The sequence below is a fragment of the Andrographis paniculata genome, unplaced genomic scaffold (assembly GCF_009805555.1).
Source record: "Andrographis paniculata isolate CXL003 unplaced genomic scaffold, ASM980555v1 Contig9END, whole genome shotgun sequence".
Taxonomy (NCBI): domain Eukaryota; kingdom Viridiplantae; phylum Streptophyta; class Magnoliopsida; order Lamiales; family Acanthaceae; genus Andrographis; species Andrographis paniculata.
In genome coordinates, this window is record NW_026137639.1 from 2,060,758 (window position 1) to 2,075,499 (window position 14,742).

The following is a 14,742-nucleotide window of genomic DNA, read 5'->3' on the forward strand; positions in this document are numbered from 1 at the left end:
ACTGATTGACGGCATATGTCTTGATGCAAGTACGTGTTCCGCATAATTCTCTCATATTGTATGTTATATCCCGAGCATGTTGCGCACAGGGGACGGCTGGTTTGGGCCTCACACGGGCGTGGCCTAGGCGCCGGCCATATCAGCTTCCGGACACGTTACACAGTTTGTCTTTTAATTTCGAAGCTTGCTGTGTCTATGGGATGAACAATCAAAGTCAGGAATTGTGTGTCTTCCTCTTATGTTGTGTGCATACAGGCTGTGGAAGACATAATAATCGAGTTGGAATCGCTCGAAAAAGCCCTCCAAGATGGAATAAGATGGATTAATGGCTACTACTACTAGCAAAAGTGTTGAGAGATTGAAATTCTTTTGTACATACATATATGTGAACATGAAGAATAGGATAAGATGTTCTGTTAATTGAACAGAGAACTGCTAAAGGTTAACAACCTATTAAGCATTAAGTATAACCCCTAGACACAAAACCAAATACCAAAATACCAATCAAACACATCATATAATCAAATAATATATTAATATCAAATAACCTGCCTCAGAAATAATTTCTACAAATAAACCAACCTATTACTAATAGAAAGAAGAAAAAAAAATCGAGGGACTTGAGATATCTTTTTCACAAGAAACTTAAACAATCCAATGCCCTTTCAAGACATATGCATAAATAGAAATCAGGAGAGGGATTCACTCGGATAATCCCAATTTTGTTGGCAACATCCAATGCAACGTAGCCGGGCATCAACCTAACATAAGCCTTCTTTGTACCATCTGGCCTGAGGTGGGGTAAAGAGAGAACACAAAATAAGCATTTGGCAACTTGAGTGAATCGAATTTGGACAAGAAGAGAATCCAGCAGGTCTGGGCCTCGTTTCTAGTAGCCATCAGTGCCTCGGCTCCAATGGGCAATGGAAACCCAGAATGAGGATGATGACTCAATAATTCAATCTCACTATCCCTAGCTCGTTAAGGACTACTGGACTCACTTATTAAAAATCTGATCGAAGATGCATAAAGTGCTATTACCAATTTGCATAATAATCCAATCATGCATCACTAATTACTCATTTTGGTTGGATAATCAATCACATCCGATAACATCAAATCTCAAGTACACATTTGTTCTGCAAGGATCCAAATGTTCAAAAACTTGACTGTCAATGCTGCCATATCAATTTCCCTTTTCATGCTGTGCCCTGATTAAAAAAATAAAAATTATTTTCATTTTTCAGGCTAACACATAATCTTGGTTGGTTGGTTGTTATTGCATTGTCCAATCATAATTTTAAGAAAGAATAATTTCAATGTATCTATCACATTTTGCAAGGAAAAGCCGAGTACCGCATCAACCAAGTACAGTTGAGGATGACCAGAATCAGGCCGCGCCTTTACTGAATTTTCGTCCAGTCATGCTCTCCGATTCATATATCATATGATTGATCAGTCCCCTTGCAGCACTGCTCGTCAAGTAAGAAGCAATATAAATGACCGCAATGTAAAAAGAGAGAATTAAAAGTAACAGATGCAAATGCAAGGCTCCTGTAACTGAAAAGAGTCAATAGCAAAGATATTTCAAGTTAAATCAGGACTCACTCGTCTTGCAACTTTTGAATCTTCTCAGGATCTGTCTCGTGCATGTGTTTTTTGAATTCATCTCTAACCATGGTAACAAGAATTTCCGTATTGTACTTCTGCATTCAAGAAGAGCAAATGTGAAGCATCAGTTCTATTTTATGTTTAATTACTTCGAAACTTAAGTAGTTCATAAACAAAACAAAAGTTAAGACATAACAAATTTAAAGGCTATATTCATCTTTTACCGACAATTCTTATAACTCTTAAGTGAGGCAATGTGAAAACCAAATGACCAAATGTAAGGATGAAGTTTATGGTTTCCTTAAGTCGACAGGACCGTCCTAAAATTTAAATTCGTGGTCTATGGTTCTTCATAATTTTGGAGGCAAGTTTAGAATTTGATTTATGTTCAAACCATATACACAGCCATTTAAAAAAGTCACTGCTCAAATACACACATATACCAATATTCAAGCTTTAATCATTATTTAATTATTAATTGTATTACAAACTAAAGACATTCAAACCCGCTCATACTTACAGTCAATAACCTACATAAAAGTAAATTTATCTAGTAGAGCACCAATTCAACAAAGGAATATATGTTGTTGCAGTTCTTTCTACTGCTTTTGCTGGAAGCAAATCCTACGAGAATTGAGCAAAAAAAAACTAGAAATAAAACTTTTGAAGCTTCCAAGAATTGATCAGTAGTGTAATGGGAGGCAAATGCTAGTGTGGCTAGTAAATTAGAAACAGAAAAGGCTGATATTTTTGTCTATGTTACAATCAATACCTTGAATGCATGCAATCGGCAGTTTTTATTTGGTTGAATCAGCTTATCAAATAGTAGACACCACAATTTCTAAAATAAAAACCAACAGTGGAGCTAAAACAAACTATTCATTCATATACCATATTATCATTCGGACATAATTTAATTTCTTAAAATAAAGTAAAGAATTGTATACCTTTTGACCAATAAATTTAGCTCTTCGTAGGCACTCACGATATAGCTGAAACAAGAACGCAAGAGCTTGTTTAGGCCCTTTGTAGAGTAACAGCCACCAAACTTATAATCACAATATTTAAAAGGTGAAACTGAAGACAGCTTCAGAGGAAGAATACAAGGTGGACTAATTTTTGGCCAAATTCTTCTTCAGATGATCAATTCAATATCTGATCAAAAGGATATATAGAAATCTATGCATATTAAAAAAATTTGGACTCTTTCTTGAAATCTTATTTGGCTATAACATTTGATTTCAACAGTGTAGTGGGAACTTGTAAGCTTGCTATGATGCCTATTTTTATAATCATAAATATACCTGAAAGGTGCTTAAACTAAGGAAGGAAACAAAGGAACAATTTAACACTAGATTTAAACTAACTCACCAATGATTTCGTGATACTACATTCAAACTTTCTGTTTTGAAATAAAAATTGTTATCTTTACTTTCTTAGTAATTAAAATGACTCAAAGGCGTGCTCTAACATCTATTAACTGCTTCAGAAAAATAACTCTTATGCATTTCTCTAGTAACTGTATGATGATAATTGAAAAATCGAAAGAAGATACAGAATAAAAATGAAGAATATTCTTTCTAACCCTTAAGGTATTATTGGCAAGCTCTGGAGGCATTACTGTTTGGAGAGACGGCATTTTCTGCGCAAAAAGATAAAACCGAAACAATCCCCGATTAGAGTTTATAGTAAATGATTATGGATAAGACAACTATTATTGGAAGGAATAACTCTTCTAACTATAACACCTTGCATTGCATTATAAAACCTGAAATGCAAACATACAAGTCTTCCTTTGGTTTCAAAATTCAAGCCAGGTCAAATCTTTTTGATAATTCACCACCACCATTAAGAAATGAATCCTCCAATAAAAGAAATTGCTTATAATACTGTAATATAATTGTGTTTCCATCTCTCAAAAGCCTTATAAAAAAACAAACGAATGCACCATAAACCGAAGAGAAGATCGAACAGCAAGCACAAGCATTCAAGCTCCTTGTCATAATTCAAATCACAGGATGAAATTCAAAATACAAATTCCTAAGCCAAACATCCAGAAACAAGGAAACAGTGACAACCATGCACTAATCCACAAACAAATAGAGAAGTCAACAATGCAACAACCATTCATCCATCCACCTGATTAATAACACTGAATAGAAATCAGGAACACAGAAAAGCCGCATAAAATAATTTGCAGAATGACAGATAAGTCTCGTTTGAGATCTTGGCATTATCAGCACAAAGGTGTTGTTGCGTTAAAAGCAAAATATAGCAGGCAAGAATATGAATCTAAAACCACACCAACCACCAGCATAAACTCCAAACCAAATCCATTTTCGTGTAATTTCAATCGCGAATAGTAACAACAAAAATTCACAGAAACGATCAGAAATGCAGCGAAATTAGAGTATTTGCAGTGGAATTTCGTCGGGTTTGGAGAGAGAGTTAAAAATTCGGGAGGGTGGTGGAAGGAATTGAAACTCAAAATCGTTGATCTCCTCCACATCAAATATCAATATGCAAGGTCTTCGTGTTTACAATAACTAGTGAGGGAGGAGAAAATAACCATTTTCGAAGCACATAAACAAAATTCGAAGACAGTTTTGCTTAAAACTCACAATATCCGTCAATCAAGAAATCACATACCTCGAACAGGACAGAAGAAAATCGGACAACAGTAGTGTTGGTGTTGGGTACTTCACGTCCAGAGTGATTTCAGATTCTGTCCAGTCTGCCCTAGTTTTAACAATCATGTTGATAAAAATAAATTGTTTGATATTTGTTATTGAAATGATAATTTAAAATATTTATATATTTTTTTAAAAAAAAGTATTTAATTGTAATTTTTTTAGTTTAAAATTTTTGAAATTTATTGTTATTAATTACTTTCATCCGCAATATATTAAAAATTGTAAAATATTATAAAATATTTATTATTTTTTTTAGATTTAAGAAAATAATAATGTTTTATTAAAAATATAAGTAATATTTTTTTATTATGAATGGTGTAAAATATGAAATAATATATCTTTCGGGTATGTATATAATTATTATACTATTAATTATCGATTGATTTATTATATATATAACTTTCAATAAATTTATTTTATTTATAATATTAAATTAATATAATAGAAATAAATTATTAAGATTTATATTTTTATTTAATTTTAATAAATTTATATATTTTACAAATAAAAATTAATTATTTTAAATTTATAAAGATAAAATTATAATTCAGTAAATAAAATATACTTGAAATAAAAAATAAATATTACAATCGAAATATATTTATATGATTAATTATTTAAAGTAAATAAAAATAAAAAAAACAGTCAATGGCCGGTTCGAACCGGAGATTCGGCTTACCGGCACCGCGGCTTACTTCCACCGGATCTAGAGCTACGATTTTTTATTTCCCGTTGTTGTTTGATGAGGCATACAGGACCCTTCTTTAGGTGAAGATGAAACGACGAAAAGAAAAAGAACAATAAAATGACGGCGGCAACTACCATTGACGGAAGAAATTGCAAACAAAAAAGAAATGCGAAAAGAGATAACAAAAATGTGAAGGCGGCAGTGCAACTTAGAAGTAGAAGGAAGGGGAAGGAGAAACACAAGAAAATGAGACAAAATAGTCGAAATATGGTATGCCACTGATATATCGAAGTTTTTAGTATATTGATATTTTTTCAGTACGACAAATTGATATTTCGATATTTTCGGTAAGTTAACCTGTTAAATATATCTTTTGGTATTATAATTTTATTGTTAGTTAGATTATTTTTTATTTTTAAAATTTAAAATACCTTGTTAATTTTTATAAATATTGATGAAATTTATAAATAATTTAGACTTGACCCGTATAAGGATGTTGGACCCGAGATTAGATCCAGTAAAAAAAATTTAAAGTTTGATGGATCCGATTTCGAATTCGAAAACCGTATTGAGAGGGTGGATACGGAATTGAATCCAACTCAATTGACAAATCTATTAATATATATATATATATATATATTTTTGAGATAACAATTAATACATTTTTTATTTTATTAAAAATTCACACTTAAACAGTTATTTAATATATCTTGTAGAAGGGATACTTTATCCTAAAAATAAACTCTATCAACATATAAAAACACGGTGTCAAGGCTAATAAAATCAATACCAATAAAAGATGCCCAATGGCTTTTTAGTTCCGGTTGATAGACCACAGGAGACGACGGCAATTCCGGTGGCGGCGGTGTTCCTTGTTCTTTTTGCTTGCTTTCGTCTTCCATGCTCTTTGGTTTGAGCCGAACAATATTGTATACCATTTTTTTCTTTGGATTATAATTTGGATTTCACACTGAGAGCACTAACAATGGCTCTTGCCTCAATTGAGCCCTTCCCACCAACGTGTCAACCGAAGCCAGCGTGTCGAAGGATGTTTTCCACTATAGGCGTAAAATTCTTTTACAGTGGCTTTCTGAAAAAATCCTTCGTCAATTCCCTCATCACCGAACTTCATTCCAATTCCCTCATCAGCAAACCTTCTCCCGCAAACCCTAGGATGGTGGAGGCAGGCCGGCAGTCGCTATGCTTTAGAGAAGAAGAGGAAGGAGGACGTCGGCGGTGATGAAATTGGATTTGGGAAGAGGAAGGAGAGCTTTGGCGATTGGATTTGGAGAAGAAAATAAAGAAAAGCGTCGGCGGCGATTGAAATTGGATTCAGGGAAGAAGTGGTAGGAGAACAACTGGATTTGTGGAAGAAGAGAAAGGAGAGCGTCGGCAATGCCATGAAACTGGATTTGGAGAAGAAAAGAAATGAGCCAATGCTGGGATTGGGATTGAGAGGAGAGAGAAAGAGAGCTTGGACAAACAGGAGATGAGCTTCTATTGTTCGAGGAGGGGAGGGCGATGTCTAGAGAGGATAGGGAGAGAGAAAGATGGCGTCGTTTATTTGATCGCAATTTTTTGCGGTCGAAATTAAGGCCACTGCGAATAGTTTATTTCGACTGAGGGGGAAAAAGCCGTCGACGGTGCTTTAAGCCATTATAAAATCGAAATAAAACACAAATGGGGTGGAGACATATTAATGAGTCAAAATAGAGATTTTTATTTTGTTTAAATAGGATATGAACAAATTTTATAAGGATAAAAATAAAATAATGAAATGAATATATATAGATTGAGATAATATTATTTTTAATCACAAAATATTATATTCAAATAGTTGTCTAGTATGATTTGCCTTCGAAACTAATTTGTATTGCGATTCCCACGTCATAAAAAAAAATAAATAATAAAGAAATATTTTATTTCGCTGTATATTAGCGAAACTAAGAAATGTCATTTGACAAATCTTATTAAACATCCATTCCAACTACTACCTAAACCAACATTATGTAGATAGATAGGTAGGAATCGTTTATTTATCAATCAATCAATCCTTGTTCCAATCAACACTCAACTCAACTAACTCAAAGTGCAATTTCGTTCTCTTCTTAAATAAAGATGAAAAGTTACCTCAAGAAGAATTCCTCCTCAAAATTTTCCTACCAGATCAAATTTAGAAACCACCCATGCCTGCCGGAACACCCGGAGCCGCACCCGCCAACGTTTTAGGCTTGGGCTTGTCCACAACAATTGCCTGCGTGGTCAGCACCATTCCCGCAACAGATGCAGCATTCTGCAGTGCACATCGGGTCACCTTTGCCGGATCAATCACTCCAGCCGCCACCAAATTCTCGTACCTATCCGTCAGCGCATTGTAACCAAACCCCCACTCCCCCGCCTTCACCTTTTCCACCACCACTTCGCCTTCAACCCCAGCATTCTTTGCAATTAGACAAGCCGGCGCTATTAGAGCCTGCAACCAAGCTCATTCACATTATGAATATCACAAACCAAACCTAGAGAGAGAGAGAGAGAGAGATGTTAATCTCATTCTTCGATCATTAAATGCCTAACAATGACCACAGCTACTTATTTCCTAACAAGATTGGTATGAACTAAAAAAGATGATCTGAACTCGACTTGTTAACTAATTTTTTACTCCAGCTGAAAAGCTTAGGCTAACGTTAAACGAGCTACAAATAAGCAAATAATAAGACAGGAGCTAATAACGAGCAAGCCTAATTTCTAACTAATGAAACTTTTCAAGGTTAGCTACCTTTTGCACAATATCAGCACCAATTTTTTCATCGGAATCCTCAAGCTTGTCCTTGATGGCAGGGACACACGCAGAGAGATGAACCAGCGCAGCACCGCCTCCAGGAACAATGCCTTCCTCAATGGCAGCGAAAGTTGCATTTTTGGCATCTTCGATGCGGAGTTTGCGGTCCTCAAGCTCAGATTCAGTTGCAGCACCGACTTTGATTACAGCAACCCCACCGGACAATTTGGCAATTCTTTCAGCAAGTTTCTCTGAGTCATAAACAGAATCCGACTCATCCAGTTCCCTTTTAAGTTGAGCAATCCTAGCCTGTATCTCATGTTTTGATGCAGCATCTGCAATGATGGTTGTCGAGTCATTGCTGATGGTTACCTTTCTAGCAATGCCCAACTGGTCCACATCAGCATTCTCCACAAGAAGGCCCAATTCGGAAGCTTGATATTCAGCTCCTGAAAAATAAATATAAAATATTCGATAAAATGTATGCAAGCAACTTTGAGACAATACAATAAGGCCCACCTATATAATTAGGGTCACTATAAAATCTTAACATTACATTATAATCTAATTTCAATATGGTATGACTAAACCAAAAACACCTTAATCATACGATCATTTTGATTACCTAATTCATCTAAATATAATATTAACGTAAACAGGCTTAATCTATAACTTCTAATGATCTATGGCATATCGTTGTATCACTCAAGATGAACAAGCTCCCTTACCAGTCAAAATAGCAATATCTTGAAGCATAGCTTTTCTTCTTTCTCCAAACCCAGGAGCTTTAACGGCAGCCACATTCAAGACACCCCTGAGCTTGTTCACAACAAGAGTAGTCAGAGCTTCTCCAGTAATATCTTCAGCAATAATGAGCAAAGGTGCTCTTAATTGAGCAGTCTTCTCCAGCACTGGAATGATATCCTTAATTGCCGAGATCTTCTGGTCTGTCACTAAAATCCTTGCATTTTCAAATTCAACCAACAGCTTTTCGGGGTTGGTGACAAATTGTGGGGAGATATATCCTCTATCAAACTGAAACCAAAAAAATCACCGTCACAAAACAAGTTCTAACTAACATAGATCAATCAAAAGAGAATGTGAATATACAAAATGCATCTATTTGCAAACATACCGCCATTCCTTCTTCGACATCAACAGAAGTTTCAAAGGAAGATGATGATTCAATGGATAAAACACCATCAGGCCCAACCTTATCAACAGCATCAGCAATCATAGCTCCAATGATCTCTTCATTCCCAGCAGAGATGGAAGCAATGGCTGCAAGAAATGCAGTTCAGCATATCAAATTGCTATAATGACGTGAAAATCTCAATTCGAAACCATGATGATCGGGACCTCATGAGAAAATACCTTTAATATCATCCCGGCCCTTAATGGGTCTTGCTTTCCTTTCAAGCTCATCAACCAAATACTGAGTAGTCTTATCAATACCCTTCTTTATGGCAACAGGATTGGCGCCAGAAGTAACACTCAAAAGGCCAAGCTTAATAATTTCCCGTGCAAGAACCGATGCAGTAGTAGTTCCATCACCAGCAGAATCATTGGTCTTGCTAGCAACCTTCACACAAGATTCAAAACATCAATAACAAACAACTTAAATAAAATCAAGGGAGGAGTCACTGAAAACATAACAACACAATTTGTTAACACATGTAAAGGGCAAAAATAATTTGCAGTAGGAAATATAAAATTTTAAAATCCAACCTCCCTAATCAAAGCTGCACCGGCATTTTCCATAGCATCAGGCAACTCTATAGCACGAGCAATTGTCACCCCATCATTGACCACTTTCAGGGTTCCATACTCATCCAAGACAACATTTCTTCCTGAAAACCGTTAAAAAGGAAAAACAATGCAATGTTTAAGTCCACTCAGATTACTACACTGTTGCCCTCTTCACACAACAACCAAATTGTATCTTTCAAGACCAAACAACAAAATCTATCAAATGTAAATAACTCCATCATAATTTCTACAGGAAATCGAATTTAAAACAGTCGGCATAAAATTACTGCAATTACCATTGACGATTACGAAAGCAACAAATAACACGACTGCTACATATCCTTCGCATGTCAAAATAATGAAACGACGCCGACAAGATCTAACCCAATCAATATCATTTCCAGAGTAAAGAATCCATTGCACGTTCATTTTCAGCCATCACATCATACTGTCGCCAACAAATAAATGGGACACAGAAGTACCAACACACAGAAGCACGATTCATTAAATAAAAACAAAAAACTAGCCCATGAACACAGAGGTCACCTCTGGGACCGAGAGTGAGACCAACGGCATCTGCAAGCTTGTCGATACCAGACTGCATCGACGACCTCGATTTCTGGTCAAAAGCAATTTCCTTCGCACTAGCCCTCACAGCAAACCTGTTCCTCGGCTGTTTCTGCACGAACTTCTGCCCCCGAGGCAACGGAGTCCCTCCCATACTCCTCAACCCACTCTGAAACAAAAAAAGCAACACACAAATCAAAACAAAATCCATCACAAAAAAATGTTGATATAAATAACGTCGACCAAATTAACTCACAACCTTCTTAGAAAGCGACGGCAGAGTAGAGGAAGCGGAGATTGCACCCAATGAAGCCATTTCTGGAGAAAAAACTGAAGAGGATCCCGGCGATCGCTCGAAGACGTAGCTGAAGAAGCGAATGCAAATGCAAATGCAAATGCGGGGCGTGTGAGAGAGAGAAGGGTTTGGAGTGACAGTTGGAAGTAGCGACGAATAATAATAATAAGCGCAGAGGTAGCTAGGGCTTGCTTGCTTCTAGTAGTGATGCCGACGTTCCAGAACGTTCTCTACGCTCTGTTTGTTTCGGATTGTTAACCAACTTCGAATATTCATTCATTTCTCAAAATTAATTAATTAATTAATTTAAAATATACTGTACTATTTTTGTCGAGAAGCAATAGTTCTGTCTTATAATAATAATTTCATCGTAAAATTATCTTTATTTTCTTACAATAATACATAAATGTCAAATGTCACTATAATTAAAAATTATAATCGTTATACATATATCACCTTTTGTAAGAACTATTACCTCCCATAAAAAACGAAAAAAAAATAATAATAATAATTAATTAATACAAATATAATTTAAATTTATTTCAAAATTTTATCTTTATCTACATATTTTTCAATTACTTAGATTTATCTAATTTTATACTCCATATCAAATTTCAATAATTTTATTTCTCTAAATTTTTATACAACATATGAGTTCAACTAAATGACCAATACAATTATAAATCTTTTCAATTAACTTTTGAATTAACTGTTTAAAATGAAAATTGTTTCTATAATACATCAATTTAAAATTCTTTTAATAATTCTATCTCTCAAATGTCACTAATCTCACAAACTTAAATAATTTTAATATTTCTAAATTATTATAAAAATTATATAATATTATCACAATTTAATATCTTGAAATTAAAATATATTATTTAATAATTTTTACATGATATAATAAAAACATATATTAAAATAAATAAATTAGAATGAATTTTATAAAATAGTAAAAATAATAAATTAGAAGTAATAATTACAACTAGTATTCAAAGAAATAATTTAAATATTGATGTGGATGAAAGAGATACACGAGATAATAAAATTAAAATAATTAGTACGACATATATTCTAAATAATGTTTCAGTTCAATTATAAAATATACATATTTTTATTTTAAGTACTCAAATTACAAAAAAAAATCGTTTAAGCAATACATCATTTTTTTTTTCCTACAAATACCTCCTTAAGAGGTGATAAACTCTCATAATTGGAGATAAGGCATGTCAAATAATTATTTAAATTCAATTTTTTACTATTAAAAATTTCAAATCCACAAACAAACACACTGATTTTTTTACTACAAAAATTCCGTTGTTATATTTGTCTATTATTGACGTAAAACTTTTAGTAATATGAAAATAATCGCTTACAAAATTTTCTAAAGCTTTTGTCCATGTTTAATTTTTAAGAAATATCATACTCTCTCTGTCTCAATACAATAGTTATGTTTACCATTTTTTTCCGTCTTAAAACAATAGTCTCATTTTTATAAATAATTATATATCACTATAAACTACATTTACTTTTTTATTATTATTACACAATTGTCACTACTTTTTACACTAATACACTCACAAGGGCAAAAAAGTTTTTTACACGTACGTTTTACCCACTGTCAATATAATATTAATATTTCTTAAATTCTGTGCCAAATATAACCGAGACTATAGTTTTGGGACGGGGGTAATATTACAAATTGAGCATAGAATGAAATTATTCATGTTCTTTAAAGGAGTTGGTTCTGCGAGTGGGTCTTATTTATTGTACTCTAACAATATTGAATCGTTTTGTTAAACAGATTTTGGTAAGTTATTTTGATAGAAAGTATTTCGATTTTGATTTTTGACTAGTTCTTTTTTACTCTATTTTTTTTTAATATTGATTTATTTTAGACACCGATACCAAAATTAAAATAGGTTGACGGATATAGGAGTGTGCATTCGGTCGATTCGGTCAAACCGAACCGAACTTTCAATTTTGATCGATTTTGATTTATAAAATTTCAAATTGAAATTGAACCAAAATTTTTTAAAACCAAACAAACTGAACCGATGGTTTAAAACCAAAGAAACAGAACTTTTATTTATTAATATATATTTTACATATATAATCAAATACAAATACTCAAAATTACGTCGCCGAATGGGAGGCGATCCAGCACGCCCGCATCGGCCGCGCCCCCAACCGACCGCCCGTCGGCCCCCGAGCCGGAAGCCGGCAACGCCTCGTGGTGCGCCAGCCCGACGCCCGGAGGGGCATCATTCTCGCTGCACGGCGCATGCCCTCCCCCGGCTCGGGCGCCATCGTGCGGCCCGTCGTGCAACATTCCTGTCGCTGAATTTCGGTTAACCAAAATTAAAAATTGAAAACCATAATCGAATCGAAACAGAAATTTATAAATTCGATTTTGGACCGAATCGAACCAATTAACCGAACAGTACAAACCAAACAGTCCAAATTGAAAATCCTTTTTAATTTTTTCGATTTGAACCAACCAATGCTCATCGCCCCTAGACGGATACAATAATAAACGGCAATAATTATTTTGAGAGAAAATTTTTTTACCTTTATTAATGTTATAGGAAGAGACAATATGTAAATACTAATAAATAATATTACTAGATATATTAGAAAATAATGTAAATTGCTATTTGTTAAATTTTATATATTTATATAAATAATTTATATTGCTACTAATATGTTTTTATGTTTAATGAATTATATACTATTATTTATTCAATTTTTATTAATTATTCATTATTAATTTAAAAACTGAAAAGTCTAAAAGAGCAAATATGAACTACATACTTATTTAATAAATATTAATTTCTGCAATCAAATTAATCGCATTTACTTTAATTTAAAATTTTAATTATTTACTACAAATTTTCATCTTTAAAATTTTCTACAAGTTTTAATCTACAGTCATACTTTTATTTTAATAAAAAATACTCAGACATTTTAAATAAAATTACAAATAATACAACTAAAAGATAAATAAGTTTAAGAACAAAATTATCTTTTTATTACTATTACCTATAAAAATACTAATATATAAAATCCACATGTAAGAAGCAAAATAGTATATTTGTGCCGGACAGAGAGAGAATTTAGAGTGCGTTTGGTTACCATTTCGTTTCGAATTGATATTATGATTTCAATTTTTTTTTTATTTTTTTAAATATTACATCGTATGAGACCAAATCAAATTCAGTTAAAATGATCTATTTCAATCTCTTTTCAATAAACAATACTTTATATACATTTAAAAAAATTCATTTATTAATAAAATTTTCTTTATTTGTATTATATAAAATTTTATTTTTTACGAAACCATTTTCATATCCTATAATATATTTTATTGAAGCATATTGTTTGAATTATTTAAAGGTATATTTTATATATTTTTTAAATTATATATATTACTTTTTATTTTTAAATTATTAATAATACGTCAAATAATAAAATAATATCGTAACTTACTATAATTAACTTAATAAATTTGATTACCTTAACTATTTTGAAACGTCCAGTGAGGCGAATTGATGAGGCAAACCTGGGACCCAACCCTCAAGCAGGATATCTCACTGCTTGATCTACAAGGATTTAACTATTTACTCACAAATTTACGAATCAAAGATTTATATGCCGCAACAAATGATACTTGGTCAATGCGACGCTTTGTCATCGTCAACCCCCCAACCGTCGTCTATAGCATGTGCAATCATCCTTCGAGCTGTTATTGCTCGGTCGGCGGCCTTTTCCGCGGTGGCTCCAAATCTTTCGGTGGAATGAAACGGAACAACAAATCATCGCACTCACTAAGCCCACGAACACTAAATGGGCAACTAATGGAGTTGATAGCCTCACGAGCTATAGTAGGAAACAGAGGATTATGATTAGAGTTTGTAGTAGGTATCAGTCTCACAAGAACTCTGCACATACTTGCCTAATTCACCAAATCACGATGATGCTTCTAGAATTCAATTCATTAAAAGTAAAAATATAAAAACAAATCTCAACACATAAGCAATTGGCATTACCAAGGGAAGACGTTTTGAATATTGTCATCGATGTTGTGTCATTCACCCAACGAATCACAAATTTATTTTTCCAGCAGCTTCTCGAAGTCAGTGGTGCTAGTGCTCGAATGGAAGCCAGTCAGATCAAGAACATAACTTGTACCACAAATTACTGAAATCAGAAATGAGATATAGTCCAACAGTCATATGTGAGGAACAACGTCGAAGAAAGTTTCACATTCAGGGTTTCCAGCAAAAGATTTGGAAATTTGAATGCACATAAAATTTGGCAGTCATCAAAGTAAAATTGAAAAAACTCCAATTTTTGCATC

General features: G+C 33.4%; 2 protein-coding genes across 4 annotated transcripts; both read right to left on the bottom strand.

Moving 5' to 3' along the window:
• Positions 1-511: 511 nt before the first annotated feature.
• Positions 512-6,620, bottom strand: LOC127244163 (uncharacterized). Of its 3 annotated transcripts, none has more exons than XM_051264562.1 (8): positions 5,783-6,620; positions 4,984-5,063; positions 4,261-4,350; positions 3,197-3,253; positions 2,559-2,603; positions 1,609-1,706; positions 1,357-1,472; positions 512-791 (listed from the first exon to the last, which is right to left on the bottom strand). In XM_051264562.1, exons 4-7 carry the CDS (start codon positions 3,248-3,250, stop codon positions 1,391-1,393), a joined length of 279 nt encoding a protein of 92 aa, XP_051120519.1. In that variant the 5' UTR covers positions 3,251-3,253; positions 4,261-4,350; positions 4,984-5,063; positions 5,783-6,620; the 3' UTR covers positions 512-791; positions 1,357-1,390. The 3 variants fall into 3 exon arrangements, with proteins under 3 accessions (XP_051120519.1, XP_051120518.1, XP_051120517.1); XM_051264561.1 differs by lacking the exon at positions 512-791 and adding an exon at positions 798-1,211 and having other exon boundaries at positions 4,261-4,345; positions 5,783-6,616; XM_051264560.1 differs by lacking the exon at positions 512-791 and adding an exon at positions 798-1,211 and having other exon boundaries at positions 5,783-6,616.
• Positions 6,621-6,930: 310 nt separating this feature from the next.
• Positions 6,931-10,557, bottom strand: LOC127244162 (ruBisCO large subunit-binding protein subunit alpha-like). The gene is made up of 8 exons (XM_051264559.1): positions 10,347-10,557; positions 10,067-10,256; positions 9,500-9,621; positions 9,146-9,353; positions 8,907-9,052; positions 8,500-8,806; positions 7,769-8,220; positions 6,931-7,465 (listed from the first exon to the last, which is right to left on the bottom strand). Exons 1-8 carry the CDS (start codon positions 10,401-10,403, stop codon positions 7,166-7,168), a joined length of 1,782 nt encoding a protein of 593 aa, XP_051120516.1. The 5' UTR covers positions 10,404-10,557; the 3' UTR covers positions 6,931-7,165.
• Positions 10,558-14,742: the final 4,185 nt, after the last annotated feature.

Excerpts from the sequence above, each read along its gene's own strand:
- LOC127244162 (XM_051264559.1), bottom strand. The coding sequence starts at position 10,403 with ATGGCTTCATTGGGTGCAATCTCCGCTTCCTCTACTCTGCCGTCGCTT. Across the intron at positions 10,257-10,346 it reads TGCCGTCGCTTTCTAAGAAG|AGTGGGTTGAGGAGTATGGG; the intron begins GTTGTGAGTTAA and ends TTTTTGTTTCAG. Across the intron at positions 9,622-10,066 it reads TCTCACTCTCGGTCCCAGAG|GAAGAAATGTTGTCTTGGAT; the intron begins GTGACCTCTGTG and ends AACGGTTTTCAG.
- LOC127244163 (XM_051264562.1), bottom strand. The coding sequence starts at position 3,250 with ATGCCGTCTCTCCAAACAGTAATGCCTCCAGAGCTTGCCAATAATACC. Across the intron at positions 1,707-2,558 it reads CTAAATTTATTGGTCAAAAG|AAGTACAATACGGAAATTCT; the intron begins GTATACAATTCT and ends TCTTGAATGCAG. Across the intron at positions 1,473-1,608 it reads ATTCAAAAGTTGCAAGACGA|TGCTGCAAGGGGACTGATCA; the intron begins GTGAGTCCTGAT and ends CTTGACGAGCAG.